The sequence below is a fragment of the Anopheles merus genome, chromosome 3R (genome assembly GCF_017562075.2).
Source record: "Anopheles merus strain MAF chromosome 3R, AmerM5.1, whole genome shotgun sequence".
In the NCBI taxonomy this organism is placed as follows: domain Eukaryota; kingdom Metazoa; phylum Arthropoda; class Insecta; order Diptera; family Culicidae; genus Anopheles; species Anopheles merus.
The window spans coordinates 20,957,390-20,974,749 of NC_054084.1; the positions used below are offsets into that span (position 1 = coordinate 20,957,390).

Sequence of the window (17,360 nt, forward strand, 5' to 3'; positions counted from 1 at the left end):
CATAGAACGATCGCAAAATCGCGCTCTACTTACAGTTGGCATGGAAAAGTTCGTTGGTGTAGTGCGGGTAGCGTCGCGCAGGGCTATTAGTTGGTTCTGTAGCGTCTGCAGATCGACGGCGGTATCCACGCCATTGTCCACGATGTCACTACTGTCCTGCTTGACCGATTCTGTAAAATGAAAGGTAACTCCAACGTTAGTAAACAGCGTCCGAAATGACGTCATCAGCTTCAAACGCAAACACTTACTCCTTCGCGTACTCTTGTCACCCTTCGGGCGTCGTCGTCGCGTGTGGATCGTGTCCCGGCGCATCGTGTGCGGCCGGTTGACGCCGTGCAGCTTGAAGTACAGCCCGCAAGCGTTGCACACCATCTCGCCCCGGATGTTCCGCCGCCAGATGGTGGTGGTGGTCGTGCCACAGTTCGTGCAGGACATGTCCTTTTGCTGCGAGTTTTGCTGCTGCTGCTGCTGCTGCTGCGGTGATTGCTGCTGGGATGGAGCCGTCGACTTGGTGGTGAGTAGCAGCTGCGGACTGCTGTTGCCCGACGCGTTACTGTTCGTCTCGGACCGGGCGGCAGCACCGCCCTGGGGTGGAGTTTTGGCCGAGGACGAGTGTTCCGCCACCCGGAACAGTACGTTCCCGGTGGTTGCACTCTTGCCGGTGGCAAGCTTAATTGTTGCACCGCCACCAACGACACCGACACTAATGCCATTGTTGTCGAGCGATGCGGTCGGCGAGTTGCCCTCGACGGGTGTTCGGCTGGGGCAGGACTGTTTCCGGCGACCGCTCTGGGCCGTCTGATTTTGTCGGCTGATTTCGTTTTGCTGCAGGAGAGGTAATGTTCGTTAGCAAGGGATCATTTTGGCATTACAGAACGGTTGCTTCTGAAGAATATTTACCTTGAGCAACGTCAGCCCCGTACCCACCGGCACTACGGACGGTGCGAACTGGATGCCGAGATTTCGTGCGTTTATCATCTTCCTGAGCAATGCTGTCGCTTCATTGCCTCCACCATTCACAATGAGATCTAAACAAAACGAAAACAAAATAATGTCAGCAAACTGAGTCTTCCTGTACTAAGAAAAGCCCGCCCCGTGTACTTACTCGGATTTTGTGCCAGCGCTTGCCATAACTGTGCCATCGTCGGATCGGTCGTGTCGGCCAAACTGCCAAAGGGAAGCTGATGGACGGCAGCGGCCACCGCTGCCGCTACCACGGCCTGCTGCTGTTGGTGATGCTGCTCTTCGATCGAGTTCATGCTGTCGGGTGTTTCCCGCCCGAGCTGATCCATCTGCTGCTGCTGGTGCTGATGCAGGTGATTGTTGTTGTTGTTCAGGTGCAGACTGTTGCGCAGCTTCAGCTCGTCGGCCGCGCACTCTGAGTGGGCGTCCTGCGACGATATGTCCATCTGTAACCGGCCCGAGTCGCTGCTGTCCACGCTGTCGCTGTGCTGGCTGGCCTGGTCGTCCGCCACGGACGCGGCCAGATGCTCGATGATGTTTTCCCGCTTGATGAAGCTCTTCTTCACGAGCGTGGTGGCCGGCACGGTCGGCGTCAGCACCACGTTCGGCTCCACCTTGACGCGCTTCATCGTCAGATCCATCTCTTCGCTGCTCGGGGTACGCTTTAGATTGTTCAAAAGGTAATCGTGTGGCTGCTGTTGTTGGGAAAAGGAGGAGAAATTTGCAATTTTAGTACAAAATGTTTAGTACAGTTTTTAATACAGTGCTTTTTAGTACAGTATGAAGGAACTTACCTTTATCACAGAAGATTTAATACTTTGCGGTTGCTGCTGATTGTTAAGGTTAATTTGATACTGTAGCGTTTGCTGCTGCTTCTGCTGCTTCTGCTCGGCAAGCAGGCTGGGCGATTGGGGGTTCGAGCTGGGCGGCGAGATGATGGCCTTTTTGCTGATGTCCATCAACACCTCGGCCGTCTCGAGGTGCTCCTTCTGCAGCTGCGTCAGGTTGCGCACCTGTATAAACGGCTGCTTTGGTAGGCTGTTCTGCTGCTGCTGTTGCTGCTGCTGTTGCTGCTGGTGAAATATTTGCAACGGTTGCTGCTGCTCCTCTTGCTGATGGATGATGGTGGTGGTGGTGGTCGTCGTTGCTGGCTGATGTTGTAGCTCGCCGGTGGAAGTAAGTTTCATACTCTCGATGGGGATCACAGACACGGCATTCGCTTCCAGGTTTTGCAGGTGCGTTTTACTAAGTACTGAGGTAACTGATTTTGTATGATTGTTGTTGTTGCGCAGGGCTTGCAGGGCGGCGATCGCGTCCTGCTCGGCCGACGCCTTGAGCGCGAGCGTCGCGGGCGACGAAGCGATCAGCTGCTCCAACTTCGCGGACGATTCGGCGAGTATTTCCTGGAGCGGAAAGGGAGAAGGTAAAACGTGTTCGTTAGCAACATAGAGAGATAATCGGTCCATCCTAGAATACTTGGCAATGGATAATCATAATTAGAATTATTTCAATAAATCAAAGCCAGCGCGATTCACACGGCTAATTAATTGCAACCCTCCCCAACAGTCCTTTCACATCGCGAACACTTTTCCTTCAATCATCTCAGATTGCATCCTTGTGCAGTTCTACCTATCTGCTGGCGGGTGCGCGATTGTGTATGCGTGCGCATCCTATTTTGGCACACACTCGTGATCTCCGACTTTGAACTTTCCCGGCTAGGAACGTGATCTTGCGGTACGCTAATGATTTGCATCCTTTTTGCGCTCCTGTGGGGGGAGCTCTTTGACTCTCTCTCTACTTTTGGCTGACACACTCATGGTTTTGGTTGCTCCAACGGGTACGGCAGCCTCGCCTTTGATCTTTTCCACCATCCACGGCGATGGTGACAGCCGAGAGCTGTGCACTAAATGATTCACGCAAGTGCGCACTCCCCTTTGCGCTAATACGCAGACGAGCGCCGCTTATTGTCGCCGCTTATTAACCTGCCGGATGAATTCCCATGATTATCTGATGCACGGAACGGTGTACCCTCCTCCTCTCTCCGGGAACGGTTTGTTGACAAGCAAAGGAAACGCGCGCAATGTTTTGACAATCTCTCAATCAAAATCGATCATTCCCACAAGTTCCCGCGTTCGTTGGAGAGAATATTTCATTTTCCTGCCATTGGATGAATAACATTAAAAAAAGAACTAGTTCAATCAAACTCATCTGCCCACGGATTTTGGCATGCCTATCCCCCATTCCCTTTGATGCTAGCAGGAAAATTAATAACAACCCTTAACCAGCCGATTTTACGTAGCTTTAAAACACGTTAATAGGCCACCCCCAAGCGCCGTTTGTGCAGGATGTATCTTGTGTTTTTAGTGTTTCTTCCTCGTTTGTCTCCAGCTGGATGAGGGCGTACGTACACACACGCATTCGACTATCCAACTCAACATTAAGCAAAGAAATCGCTTTCCACACACATAATTGATCGTAAAGCGAAGTGGAAACGAAGACGGGCGCGGCGCTTTTCGCCAACACACACGCGTGCGCCCGTTTCCGATTGATGCAATTAAATGTTTAATTAATGCAAATAATATTTACCAATAAATATGTTTGCTTCGTAAACAGGCTGACTGGCGTGATGGGTGCTGTTGTGCTCCTACTATAGGCCAATGACACTGGCCACTAGCCCGTATGGAGGAAGTGCGTGCGACTGTGTGTGCGCGCGGTCTGTACCACGGCACAAAAGTAGGAAATCAGTGAAACGGGGCAAAGGAAAAATAAACATAAATAGCCGATCCGTGTACATTACACTTTTATTAGACTCTTGCAGCCGAACCCCAAACCCCTCCCCCTCCACCCACATCACGTTGATGAGTGCCGTCAGGTTTTAAAGCCGTCTCTAACGAACAGGGTGATGATGATGAAACCGTAGCGTACTTGCCTGCTCGGTGGATCGTTATTTCCCACCCGCCACCAGGAACTCTGGGGTCCACAACCGGTTAGAGATTACGGCTGGGAAGAGATGCCTTTTTTGTGGTGGAGTGTGTTTCTGTTTTTGCATACATAGTTACCTCACCCCCTCTCCATCTGAACAGCTCTAAAAGCAGCAAATGGATCATTATTGGAGTCCGTTTGGAAAACTCTTCATTAGATCGTTTATGATTTTTAGTACACAGCCCCGCGGTTTATTGTTTTGGAAAGGCGGCTCGAAACGCAGGACGGGGTGGGGGAGGGTTTGGGAGTGTTGCTTCCGTTTGTGTGTGTGAATGCTGAATGGGCTGTGTTTATCATTTTATAACACACCCGTTGTCCATTTTGGAGCTAGACAAAAGGGTAGAGTAGTTTCGCCGCCCCTTTTCTTAGTACAATTTGATTGAAGTCATGCAACTGGAACAATGCGCACAATAAAAATGCTGCGTTTTGCTTTTAATATAAATTAGACAAGATAGCGTACACACAAGGTACGCTCGTCGACAGGCACCACCACGCTATTACCGGGTTCAATCAGTCCAGTGTTCCATGGCTCATTTGCACGCTTTATGGCAATTAATACCAAGACCGCCGATCGGATCGACAGAAGCCAATTGGCGGCCTATCGCCATTATCCCCTCGCTACCGACAGACTTGGATAGTTGTACTTTTACCGCGACCGGGTCCAATCGTGCAAAAAGTGACGTAAAAAGGCGTTTGCTCCAATCACGAATTTATTTAATGAACCAAAATATACAATTCAGGAAGGAAGTATGTTTTGAAAGAAAAAAAAACCAGACGACGGTATAAAAAAAAACATGCCGTGGGGGAGAACCAAATCGTACACACCTTTGCCGCCTGCTGGCGGGTGGTGGCAACCAGTGCCGGCGGGCATATCGCGCAAGGCGCGGTGAGCATAATCGATTATGATTCGATTCACAGAAGGCGTGCGGCCACGGCGGGACCTACTCGCCCGGTAAAGGCAATGGAGAGAAGAAAAAAGGCTACTGGTCGGGGGCCCCGTTGGAAAGGGAAGGGACAGGGTGCTGTGAGGTGGTAGCGCAACATAGGAAGGAACATACCGATCAAAAACTGACGATAATCAGCTAATTAAGGCTGGGGTAGTGTTCGGGCTGAAATTGAAGGAGCGTTGTACCTGATAGGGGACTGTGGGGAAAGGGACGCAGCCTTAGGATCTTTCCTACAAACACACACACACATGTACACCGGTAACTGTTAATTAACACGAAGCCGTTCTCTACCTCCCTCCCCATTATGGTGATTGATGTGCCGGGCCGGGTTGCCTTCCACAACCTTAATTCCAAACGCTCGCGGGTAATGGTGCGCGCCCGGCTCAAATTTTGGCATAAAGATCATGTGTACTATCGATCGTGGACGAGATTGATCGTGAGTGTGTGTGTGTGTGTGTGTGACTGCGGTAGATGTGGGAGAGAATCACGATCTCGAGCAAATGGAAAGGTGTAGTATAAAAATAATGATTAATTCAGCACCGGTCCGGTCCCCTCAAGAACATGCTCGACATTTTAAATATGGAACGACGATGGTATTGGTGGTGGTTGGAGCCATTTCTGTGCTGACTTCTTGGCTGTTATGAAGGCAAAAAAGCCACCCTTTGCATCGATGGAGCAAAGTCAATCGAATTTTGAACTATGGAAATTGCCATTGCAACATTACCTGTGGCGCACATACCAACATGACATGATCGGTCGTTTGTGGTGCCGTGTTCTGGCAACAGGGTAAAACGGGAAGAGGAGACACTCATCTCCGGCTGACGCTCCCGGGGAGTTGAGCTGCAGGAAGCCTCAGCCATAAGCTGATAGGAGCGGACGGATCACCGATTGGCAAACCGAGATCTGCACAGCCCTCCTTCGCCCAAGAGAGAGAGAGAGAGGTGAAAGGTTAACTTGTGCCACCCGCGGGCTTTTGGCATTATTCTTGGCACGGTGATCGAACGACGTCCGGGCGTGTCCGCACCCGTTGAAAATGTCACCGAGATGTGCCCCGTCCGGTAGATGATTAATTTTATCGGTGTTTTATTTTTCTTTTGAGGCAAAAAGGGACGACAGTGTACCGATGACGATGCAACTCAAAGGTGGTCTGTCTCGTCAAACGATTGCACTGGCGTATTTGACGAAGCTTATGTTGGCGGATCCAATTATGATGAAAAATAGGTGCAGTCTGGCTCTGTGCATTGCATTTTCTAGTACAGAAGCTTCGATACATTCAACAGTGTTGTTGTTGTACATTGAATGTTATATGTTGTACATTAAATTACATAAGAATAGGAACAATTTCGTTTTTTTAACGATAAATAAATCCATTTCAATACGATTAAAACCTTATCAATATCATCATCAAAACCATTCATTTATATTACAACTGTTATTACATGTTTTGCTTAAATCCCATCACTAATTTGTTGTAATCATAGAATCTTTTCTAAAACTGAATTTTAAGCACATGTTTTTAAACCGAATAAAAAGCATTGCTTAGGTTGATAATTAATCAATTTTTTTTAATTAAAAAAGTATTAAACATTCCTATACTTCAACAACAATCTCAAATACCGAAACAATTTTTTTAACTGCTTCCCTGCCTTACCGATCATATGATCAATGATCTAGAATGATGGTAGAGTCCTGCAACATTGGAACCGCTTGTCCCAAACGCCTCGGCGGTCCAGCCTGTTTCCATCGAGAGCGAAAGTGTGTATTGTGAGGCTGCTTCTGCTGCTGCTGCTCTCACACCTTCATTCATTCATTTTTATATTTTCTTCGACTCGACGCGGCGCGGCGACGAAAGTTGCGAAATGGGGGGAAAAATCTCATTCGCGTCGCCAACACGATCGTAAAGCCTTACACACGAACGAACCGCGAGCCCGCCACATACCCCAGTTGCCGGCTTCCAGATTTTCGTCTGCTGACCGGCTCTACCGCCCGCAACCGTTTATGTGCGCTCTTCGGGTGGAGAGTGTGGAGCAGAAAAAGCAGCATAAAGCATAGCATAGAAAGAGTGAATGGACAAACATAACCACCCAGCGATGGAATGGGGGAAGAGAGCAGAAGCAGGAAAAAGAAGGCAGACACAACACAGAATACACAACAAAATGAATCAGCAACGGGCACGAAGGTTCGAGGATCGACCGACTGTAAAGCATGCTTTGGGGGTGGCACCACTGTGTGTATGTGTGTGTGTGTTGTGTTTATGTGGTTTTCGTTTATCGTTGGAGGAACCCCAGAAGAAGCTGGGACCAGCATTATCGTGGCTGGCGAGAAGGCAAAAGGCCATCAGAACCAGCATAACGAATGGCTGCAAATGATGGAGAAGGAAGTTCCTGCTTAACGCTGGGGAGCGGTTTCGAAGGAACGCAGACCGCAGCGGATCAACGAACGTTAAGGAGCGGGTACGTAAGTGGTTCCGAACAGTGAAACCCCACCAAGCGACGAAGGATCGTGGGAAACTGACCGTGTGTGCGCCCGCCCGACTATAATGCTGATCTCGCGCGTTGTGCCTTAGAGCGCCGAACGCTTATCATCATCGATATGCGCGCGCGCCATCGTTTCTATTATGTAGTGCAGCGATCGTGCTCGGTACAGTTATGTGCTCGCACACACAGTGTTGTTTGCCATTTATTTTTCTACGGGGCGAGCGCGCGCGCGCATGGAAAATGGTTTCACTTTTAGTTTTATTATTATTAGCATTTTGCTCGCACCCCCCGGAAGGAGCACTGAACCGTTCGGATTTGCCGGGTTCGCATCGATCGCAGGAGGCAAGAAAACAAAAAACGGTACAATCTATCTTACGACCGTTCGGGTGCACTTGCCGCTACTGCGAGATACACACCGTAACAAGGGCATTTGCATACTTCTGCGTATGATTTATGCTTGCAACTGCGCAACGGGGCCCGCTATAGACGCGCCGGGTATTGCGTGAGAAGTGAAAGGATTTTTTTTTTCGGTGATTTGTGGGTGCACTGGTAGCGCGAGCGGAATCTCATTTTGTGGCCTCGGATCTATTGAAGCGTACCCGGGCACCGGGCGGTCGATTGTGTAAAAATGAATATTGTAGCAGCAGCAGAGCGTCACCAGCAAACAATTCCAATTCTTTGCGCATATATTTATTCAAAACCGTCCATTTACCGTGTGAATTCCAGGACCTGGGAACGGTTTGAGTAAGGCTCAAGTGAGAGGCTCTAGCATAGATGTTATTGCACCATACATCTGCAACTCTTTTCTGATGGACATTAAGTACAAAGTTCCTGGAAATTCTTATGTTGAAACTATTTTGAAAACTTTTTCCATAAAGAGATATACAGAGATCGATCTCAATTTATAACTATTTCTAGTTTAATATCCCATGAATATCACGTTCTCTTAATAGTATCACAACAAAACCCATCATCAAGTATTCGAACTGTCTGTACGTCTGTAAGTCCCCAGGATACCGAAAGCAAGGGCCAGAGATAATTCCATATACCCAAAAAACCAAACTCCCATCAATCTCATATCAATCCACATCAACCATCCGAGCGAAAGAAGAAGAAAAAAAAGAGATCATAAAATTCCAAACACAAACCAACATAATAGGCCCAGGGGTCTGCCATACCGATGCGACTGCACAGGCACCAGACTTGTCCCGAAATCTCACGCTCCTCTCATGCACGCCTTGCCCCGCGGGATGCTGGGTGAAGAAATGAATCAATTAATCATGCCCGACGGAATTCACTTCCTGTGATGCCTCTTTCACACACACGCACACACCTTTATGCAGGGCTGTATCATTCAGGTTCAGCCGTATTTGTGATAAGATGTGACGGGATGAACGCAGAGCAGCAGAGAATTTGTCGAGTCACAGACGTATCAAGATGCCTGAGGTGTTTCGGGGGAAAAGCTGACAGCACATCGGAGGGCTAGTTGTAGTTGGAATTTATTTATATCGACCGGACACACTGGACTGTCACACTGGTCTGTTTCCGGTGGCATTTGAGTAGAAAAGATTTGGAAGCGTTTTTTTCCCCCATTCCTATTTTAATTTCGTCTAAGCTCCTCTCTATCTGTTGCCACATATTGAGGTTTGACTCGTTTTAGCACCTCCTGGATAAGAGCTGCCTTGTCCATTTCGTTTCTCCCCAGAAGCATAATCTTGTGCTTCCGTGGGTACAGGAATTGTTCTGACGGTTGCTGTAAAACTGACAGAACAGTGTGGCGAGTGTAGGCAACAAATCTAGGCGACCTAGAGCGAACGGACAGAAAGCGGATGTTGTTCCCGCTCCGGACACCGTGTGCTGCTGCACACCTTTTGCCACAGCAACGCAGCAGCAGGAACATTACTCACCATGATTAGGCATCTTCCGCTAACGAATGATTCGGATGAATGAACAAATGGACAAGGCCCGGACGCGGGCCTGCTGTCCTCTGCAGTGACGGACACCCGAAGGTGTACCATTCCCCGTACCCAGAGGTCGATGATTTCCATGCGATGATGAGATAGCGCGTAATTCTAGGTGCTCTCCAGTACCAACCAACCCGCTTATCTCCCTTATGCGGGATAAGATAGCGACAGCCGGGGCACAGAAAAGACAAATCACCAACTTTTCGGACGAGCTAGGGCGTGATTTGGGTACTCTACGAAATCCACTTCACTCTACAATCAGTCACGGGGAGCAGCGCTGTACAGCAGAGCACACCAAGCAGAAGCCATGCGTGTGTAACATCATCCAGGTATAGCTACGCCGAGAAGGTTTGGGGAATTATCGCCGGTCCACGGATTGATGTAATCAGTCAAGTCTCGTCGTCTCGACGTCCTATCTCAGCCCGGAGTTCGGGAGTATGTGAAGAGTTGTTCCCTGGTGTGCACGCATAATTCGATTGGAAAGCCATCCGTACGCTCGCTCCGCTCGGTTCCGGAGATATTTCCACCACACTGTCCGGAACGTTCGAAAATTGGATAAAAGTTCTCGGCTCGAGAGATGATAGTTACAGCGGTGCGCACCGCCATACGGAACACGCTTGCGTTGGTATGTCTGAATTAATGGTCTGGAGTTCTTGGGAAAAAAAACTCCTCCGAGCGAACAAAGCACAGCCGGAAGTGCGGAGACACTAATCTGCATACAAAGCAGAACGTCCGGACGCAGTGGTGCGGTCGGCCCGTTCTGCAGACCATCTGGTTCGTGGTGCTAAGCTGATCGGTGCGTTTTGTGTGTAGAGTCCTTGGGTTCTTTGTTTGAACGTTTTCGGGACGCATTGTTGAAGCCGTTCCGTTGGGAGAGCTAAGGGATTAGCTAAATAATAACGGAGAGGTTTCTATTGGGAATCAACCCCGTATATGGATATTATTGATGAATTGAGTAACATTCGATTGGAGCAAAAGCAACATCGTAACATCGATTTGAGTTTTCCTGGAATTAAAGTTATCATGTTCCTCCATTAAGTTACCATTTATAGCTCTACCGTCACTATCTCTGCTAGATCTTGTAGAATTCCAATACTAAACTAACAAGGAAAAAGGAAGATATAAAAAACAACTTCTTCAGAAATCATTTGCTTGAAATGATAATGATAAAACGAAGACCTAGCGAGCTCCAAAGCTCGAAGAGCAGGAAATGAACGTTAAATGATTGCGGTCCCAAGAACGTACGGCCAGATGACGATAGATCGGTCTGCCTTTGGGTGGTAGGGAAGCGAATTAAAATCACGTTTCCCGTGGTACGATAGCGAACGCGAGCAAAAGGCTCGGCTTAGAATATGTTTCCATACCGAATCATCCGTCACAAATGGCGGCGGCGGCATGGACGGGTGAGAAAGTGAAACGTTAAATATGCCAGAACAGCAGCGCCAAAATAAGTTAAAAAAAACACCTTCCCAAAACTTAGCTCCGCTAGTAGCGTAATACTACTTTTCCGCCCTGCCGCGTGGACAATGATGATCCTGCTTGCCCGCACATCCCGCAAAGCTCCAGAACTGATCAGGTGATTCTTCGGACATCAAACCATAACGAAGCCACAGGAAGGAAGGTTTTCATACAATTTGTGCCACGGCTCGCTCCGCCTTGCCGCTCTTCCCCTGTGCCGGTCCGTTTTTAGCTCGTTTGGCGTATGTCAGCAGGGTGGTGGTGTCAGGGAAGGATGGGTTTTTTACTCTCTTCTTTTTTGATAAATGAGATTCAAGACTTATGCGTTGATAGAACTACCGCACCTCATATTCAACCTATCCAGCACCATTTGCTTTACCTAACCCCTCCCGTTTTGTTCATTCCACACGCAATCACTTTGCCGTGGCAGGAAATGATCTTTGAATGGGCACCTCGTTTTATTTTCGGAGCAACAGGAATGTGTTCCCCCCTTCGTGGAATAATGTGTGTAAGCATCAAGTGGAAGTTGGGCCTTTTTTTTTGTTATGCTGTGTTGGTTACTGCGTTAGCTCGTACGTATCTTTGCGTACTTGGCGTGTAGTCACTGATACTATGGGGTGCTTGTCGTTTCGAGGTTCTCTCTGATGGTTCTCGGCCGTCTCGGCTGAAGATTGAGTTTCTTTGTATCGCTGCCCCTGCCCTGTGGCTGCGCGTAATAATGGCTCGGAATCACCCAAAGGTACGAGGTGCGGTGGATCAGGTACGGCAGCACCGAAAAATGTGCTCATTAAATTGTGATTGCACCGCGAATTGAAAGCAAGTACGAGCAGTAATACGGTCGCTCTCCGGTGAGTAGATGGATGGAGCGACGAATGATCGTTCGGTAGGATGATTGAGGAAATCAAACTAATCCAGAAATGTCGAGGCAAGAAAGATTAAAAAAAAACTCTCTATTGGCCACAGGAGAAGCAAAGTCATTTGTCATTAGGTAGGGGAAGTTTTTCATCGGACGAAGGAGATTTGAAGCTCCCTTTGAAGTTTGAAAATTCAAACTTCAGGAATGAGGAGCAGAATAATCACTTAAATCACCAAACACACATACAGCAAACGTATGTCTTTTTTTCCATTCGTGCACACTATGAACTATTGCTTTGCATGAAAAAGCAAGTATAAAGGGCTCCTCCTCCTCCTACCCCCACCCCGCGAGCCATTGCGTCACACAATTAAAGATCAACATCTAGCCAACGCAACCATTGGAAATGGGGTGCGCAGCGTGGTGTAATTGTTCTTCCATTTCCAACCGAAAACTACTGCCACTTTGCTGATATCTGCCCTGCAAAACTAAACACACACAGTCCCGACCCGCCGGCAGCTAACTGAACCCAGCCAACCAAATCGATGAGCATGGGCTGATATAGTTTTTAAAAGCATTCGTACGGCGACGGTGGCGGCGGCTGGTGGCGCTTGGTGACTGAGAAATAGTTACGCTTTGCAATTGCATGTAATTAAAATCGATAAAAATAAGTGCCTCGAAGGCGGGGGAAAGGGCGGATGAAATGTTGCCTCAGCGCATTTACGCGATTAGAAAGAATTGGCTTCGGTCTGTGTGGTTTGCATTGGCTTGCATCAGCAGTGTTGTGGTACCGGAGTTGCCCTGATTTTTGTTTTCGTTTCTTCAGTTGTTGTTGCCGTATTTCTTTGCTCCCCGGGTTTGATTTGCACCAAAGCGCACAACAAAGTGCAGCGCGCAGGATTGTACAAGCAGGTAACCTTCTTTTTTTTTCATTTTCCAGTGACGGAAATTGTTCAACGTTCAATTGTATGTCGGTTGGGGGTTTAATTTTAAATGTCAACGATGGATTTTTTGTGTGTTTTTGTGAGAATGGGGAAAAAGAGAGTAAATGGCAAACTCAAGCATTATTTATACTTGATGGTGGAAAGTGTATATCACGATATCAGGGATCATTTGTCGTTGAAGACATTTTATTTGATAAGATAAAAAACCGAATATAAAAGGTATTGTTTTTCAAAACTCAAAAGTCACACTGCAACAGCACGTTAATTAATATCCGTTCCAAGAATAGAATTTCGTACACAGCTCTTAATTGAAGCGCCATGTTCTACCAACGTATATACATTTCACATGCCACCCTGTGAATGAACCGCTAATTAACCATATTCAATGTTGCTGTCACAGAAGTATTCACAATTTATTGATGTGAAATAATTAACCTCGCGTATCTATTAATGTGAATCTCGGACTCGGCCTGGTTGCAACCATTTCCATTAACACCAGAGTGCATTGTTGCATGGCCATTGGCAATAGTGCAGCCGTGAACGAAGAACGAGAACTGGGGGATCTCACACACTCCGAAACCACATTCGACTGGTAAAAGATTTTATCGTACGATGCTGATATAAGCCGTACGAAACACTTCCCTGTACCACAGTGGGGCTGCCTGTCCAATCCTACAGCAACAAAAAAAAAAAAGCTCCTCACATAGGAGGGACCTGGACAGGGCAGGTGGATTGGTTTCTGCACCAAACACTAATTAGAAAATCTATTACATAGCTATTTTAATGGAGCAAAAGCAAAAACCAAACCAAACTATCATTTCAAGCGGGTTGCAAATTTTTGAAAGTTTCCTCACAATCGCTTCACAGATCATCCGCGATGGTCTTCGCATGGTCATCATTGCACACGTGTGTGCGTGTGATTGGCCGATAGCTATCCGTTAGAAAATCAAATCAATTTACACAAAACTAATCGAAACGGAATGGGAGGTTTTCCCTCCCTTGCTCTGTACCGGTCTCGATTACTCACAATCTTTGATCGACCTCGTGGTGTTACACTCACTGAGTTGTTAGTAAGATTGTGTTTTGAGTGTGTGTGTAAAACTTTACCCTCGATGATTTCCATTTCGATTTGCGTATTTTTTAGTACAAGGACGAATCATTCCATGAACATAATAATAGAGTTAAGCGTGATGTAAGCGTGTTGATAGCAAATTAATTGCTACAGAAAATGTGTTAAAATGCCTATCGTCGTCTATCACGTCGGTTTTCATCATTTTCACGTTCAAATATGCATTTCAAAAAGTGACGATGGTAAATATCACTTTTTGGAAGGGCTACTACAGGAACAAACTTGTTTGACAAGCACCATTGAAGTAATGTATACTTTATGTTACTTATTTCATCCCAAACACCAACTATGGAGTGCGTTATTCATTACCGCAATAAAATTTACGCTGCGTACATGCATTGCTGGAATAATTGTTTTTATTGTTCTCCGGCTCAGCTGTGTTTAGGGCGTAGTGCACAGCATCTCCGATAGCCGTACGACAGCTGGGCAGTTTGAGCGATTCAGTGATGAATTGACAGCATCAAGCCAGGCGCCATCGAGTGCTAACAATCTGTACGACGACCGAGCGGCCAACGAGCAATAAGTGGCTGGCTCGAGAAACGACAAGTGCTTGGAAGACTTTTGAAGCGTTTATAAGTTTATACGATAAATAAATGAATACAATTTGAGTACTAAATTCATACAGAAAAGTGATAAATTGGAAAATAAATGAGTGAATCGAAATTTCAATCAACAATCGGTATGGTAAAACCAATGTAAAACCTTCATTAAAATTGAAGATTATGGCTCAGGGAATATCCAGATAAGAGAAAATCGTTAACAAATCTTTTCATTCAGCTTGGCAACGGCCATTTTTGCCACGGTCTCTATCAGCACATGGCTATCGGGTCTGAGATCTGTTTGCCTTTGCCTTTTCAGTACGACCCGGCCCCCGCCCAGTCAATGTGCCCCCGTACACCCGGTACACCCTCGATAAATCCACACACACACACACATGTACCAACAGAGCGCGCGGGAGGAACCGTTGGGGGCATCGAACAAACAGATAAACATCGTTCACGGTGGGGAGGCGATGGGGGCACATGGAAGAAAGACCGACGAGAGGGATGGGATGGTGGTGGAATAAATGCAGGCGCATCACTTTTACGACGCATGCAAACTGGCAATGCAACGTCACATTAAGGACCGCAGCTGGGTGTGCACTGTGTGGGAGGCGATTACAGCCGGCCAGAGCATGCCTCTTTCCTCCTGCCGCGAACGCTCTAATGTGTGTGTGCAATGGGCGCGCGAATATAAACCTTCCGTTCGCGTTCGAATTCACATTCGTGACACGAGCGAATGACTCATGGCGCGTTTGGTACGGCGCGCCAAGATGCATTTGGTGGGAGTCCGTTTCGGACTGTGTGTGTGTTTCATGTCGACCATTTAGACGCCCTTTTAGGACGTGCAGGATACGAAACACGCCGTGCAGTTTACAAACCGTAAATAGAAAAGCAGAGCAAAAAGGAAGGGGAAAAAACGAAAAAGAGCGAACTTGTGGTTCACTCTTCTGTCGGCCTCCTACGATGTCCACACATGCGGAGGGGGTGGTGGTATCGCGTGTGGTAAAATTTTCTAATCTAATTACAATTTCAATAAACAACAAGGTGTCGGGTAATGCAGGCCGCACCGTGCTGTGGTGCATTTTCGATTTCATTTCTAGGCGAAATGGGTGGCCTTAGCGTCTCTTCGTTTGGATCTTCTCCTGCTGGTTTGTGGTTGAGCTACTACTACTTCTGCTACTACTGTGATGTGGCGATTCGGGGAAGATAAATTACACTTGCTTTGGGGCTTAATGGGAAATCTTTGATTCTCAGCAATGACTGCCAGGAAAATGGGGGATTGCGGCAAAATGTGCAGGGAAAATATTCAGAGCACTAGGGAGTGACATTGGAAAGATTTTACTTTGATGTATGTGTGACTCTATTAAATTGATGTAGAAACTCTGTTTGAGACAAATTATGTGATTGATTTACTTTTCCAAGCATGATGGTTTTAATGAACGTAATAACATTGATCTTTGTAGAACAAAATGTGAATCATTCATAATAATTTAATCACTAAAGCTCCATTAGTCAGAAAAAAGCAGTTAATAGTTATATGTAGCTAACGGTAAAACAAAGTAATAAATTTAAGTATAACGTTTAATAAAAATCAATATGATCCACAACTCATCTAATTATTAGTGATTTCATGCAAAAGGTTCGTTTCCTTCGTCCGATTTGTGTGTTTTTAAATGACAAAAGCCACCGCCACAGCATAAGAATCAAAACCGCACGGCCAACTTTAAGCGTAAAACTGCAGAACCGCACAATACATCTTTCTTTATCACCCTCACTGTACGCCTCATTACCATAAATTGTGCTTACGGTGAGCATAGAGCAATTAACAGCAATTACCGTCCTTAACCCGCTAAAAAAAACACATTCAAAGAACCGCCGTTTCATTAACGACAAAAAAAAAGTTCCCCCCTCAGCAAAACGACGCCCAAGCTGCACTAACATCACAATCACAAAGACAAACAAGAAGACAGTCAACCAGGTTGAACTAGGCCAACCAAGGCAATATAAATCATTTCCCTTGCACTCGGCGACGCCGGGGGTTTTTTTTGTTGCATTTCGATGCAGCGCGGCCGCAAAGATGTGCGCGACGACCTCGCCCAACACCCAGAGTTGTCGGCGGAGTACCCCCAAAAAATGTTCCAACACGGCCACTCTTCCCGCTCCTGCGGATTGAAAGCGAGAAGATCTTCCATATCTTGCGTTACTGCTCATTTCATCACCCGGGTTCAACAGGAAACACACAAAGAGGATCTCTTGCCGTGAGTAAGCGTCTTTGTTTGCTGGCTGTGAATGCGGGCAAATGGTTCTGCCACCCGTCTCCAGGACACGGGCCACACAAACCGCACTCGTTGCCGCGGGGGAGAAGAACGTAGTGAAAAACGAAAAATTATGTCTTGCTCTAAAGATTAATTGAACGGGGCTATTTTTGGACCTGGTTGCTTCTTTTTTTTCCAGCGTGCTGCGCGCTCGCACGATAGAGAGAACTCTAGCTGCCATCCTGGAGAATGTGTCTGGAAAGAATGTTCTGTGCGCTTTTCACCGCACCCGGGGGAGGCGGAACCGGGATAAAGCCACACGGGCGACGCAGCGCGTGTGGATGATAAGTGCGTCTGCGTTTCAGCGGGCGGGTTTCGGTGTGAGATTACTTACGAGAAGCACGAGAGCACGGGGAAGGATGGGAAATGCAACGAGGTGCAATGGAGGAAAACACGGCCAGCAAGAAGCCGGGCGACTCCCGCTGAAGGGGCGAAACCGTATACCGAAACGGCTGACGAGCAGACGAATGCTGGAATGTTGGGTGTGTGATGCTGTTTTGCTCCAGCCAGCAAATCTTGCCAGCAAGCGTAGAGAGCGAGTTGCAGCGCCGTGTCTGGCGGCGATGTTTTCACTTTCCGGAAACTCGGAAACTACCAGAGCGAGCAGGAACTTCTGGAAAATTTCAAGCACTATCTTTAGGCTGCATCACCGTACCAACGTTTGTGCTGACGAACCCGTTGCCGGAGCTGGCCGGCGGGGCCAAACGATAACAAAACAATGTGCCAGAGGCAACACTTTGCAAGAAAGGCCATCATTTATTTAGCGCTGTATTTTTCACTTAGAAC

General features: G+C 47.3%; 1 protein-coding gene across 13 annotated transcripts in view; it reads right to left on the reverse strand.

The window, feature by feature from the left end:
* Positions 1-17,360, reverse strand: part of LOC121597614 (GATA zinc finger domain-containing protein 16) — a 245,487-nt gene that overhangs the window by 5,066 nt on the left and 223,061 nt on the right. For all 13 annotated transcript variants that reach the window (XM_041923501.1, XM_041923500.1, XM_041923492.1 and 10 more), the window contains exons 4-8: positions 1,758-2,366; positions 1,106-1,658; positions 901-1,028; positions 249-825; positions 34-170 (exon numbers count right to left, since the gene is read on the reverse strand). In XM_041923501.1, coding sequence (XP_041779435.1) covers positions 34-170; positions 249-825; positions 901-1,028; positions 1,106-1,658; positions 1,758-2,366 — 2,004 coding nt within the window. The remainder of the gene's footprint in view (positions 1-33; positions 171-248; positions 826-900; positions 1,029-1,105; positions 1,659-1,757; positions 2,367-17,360) is intronic.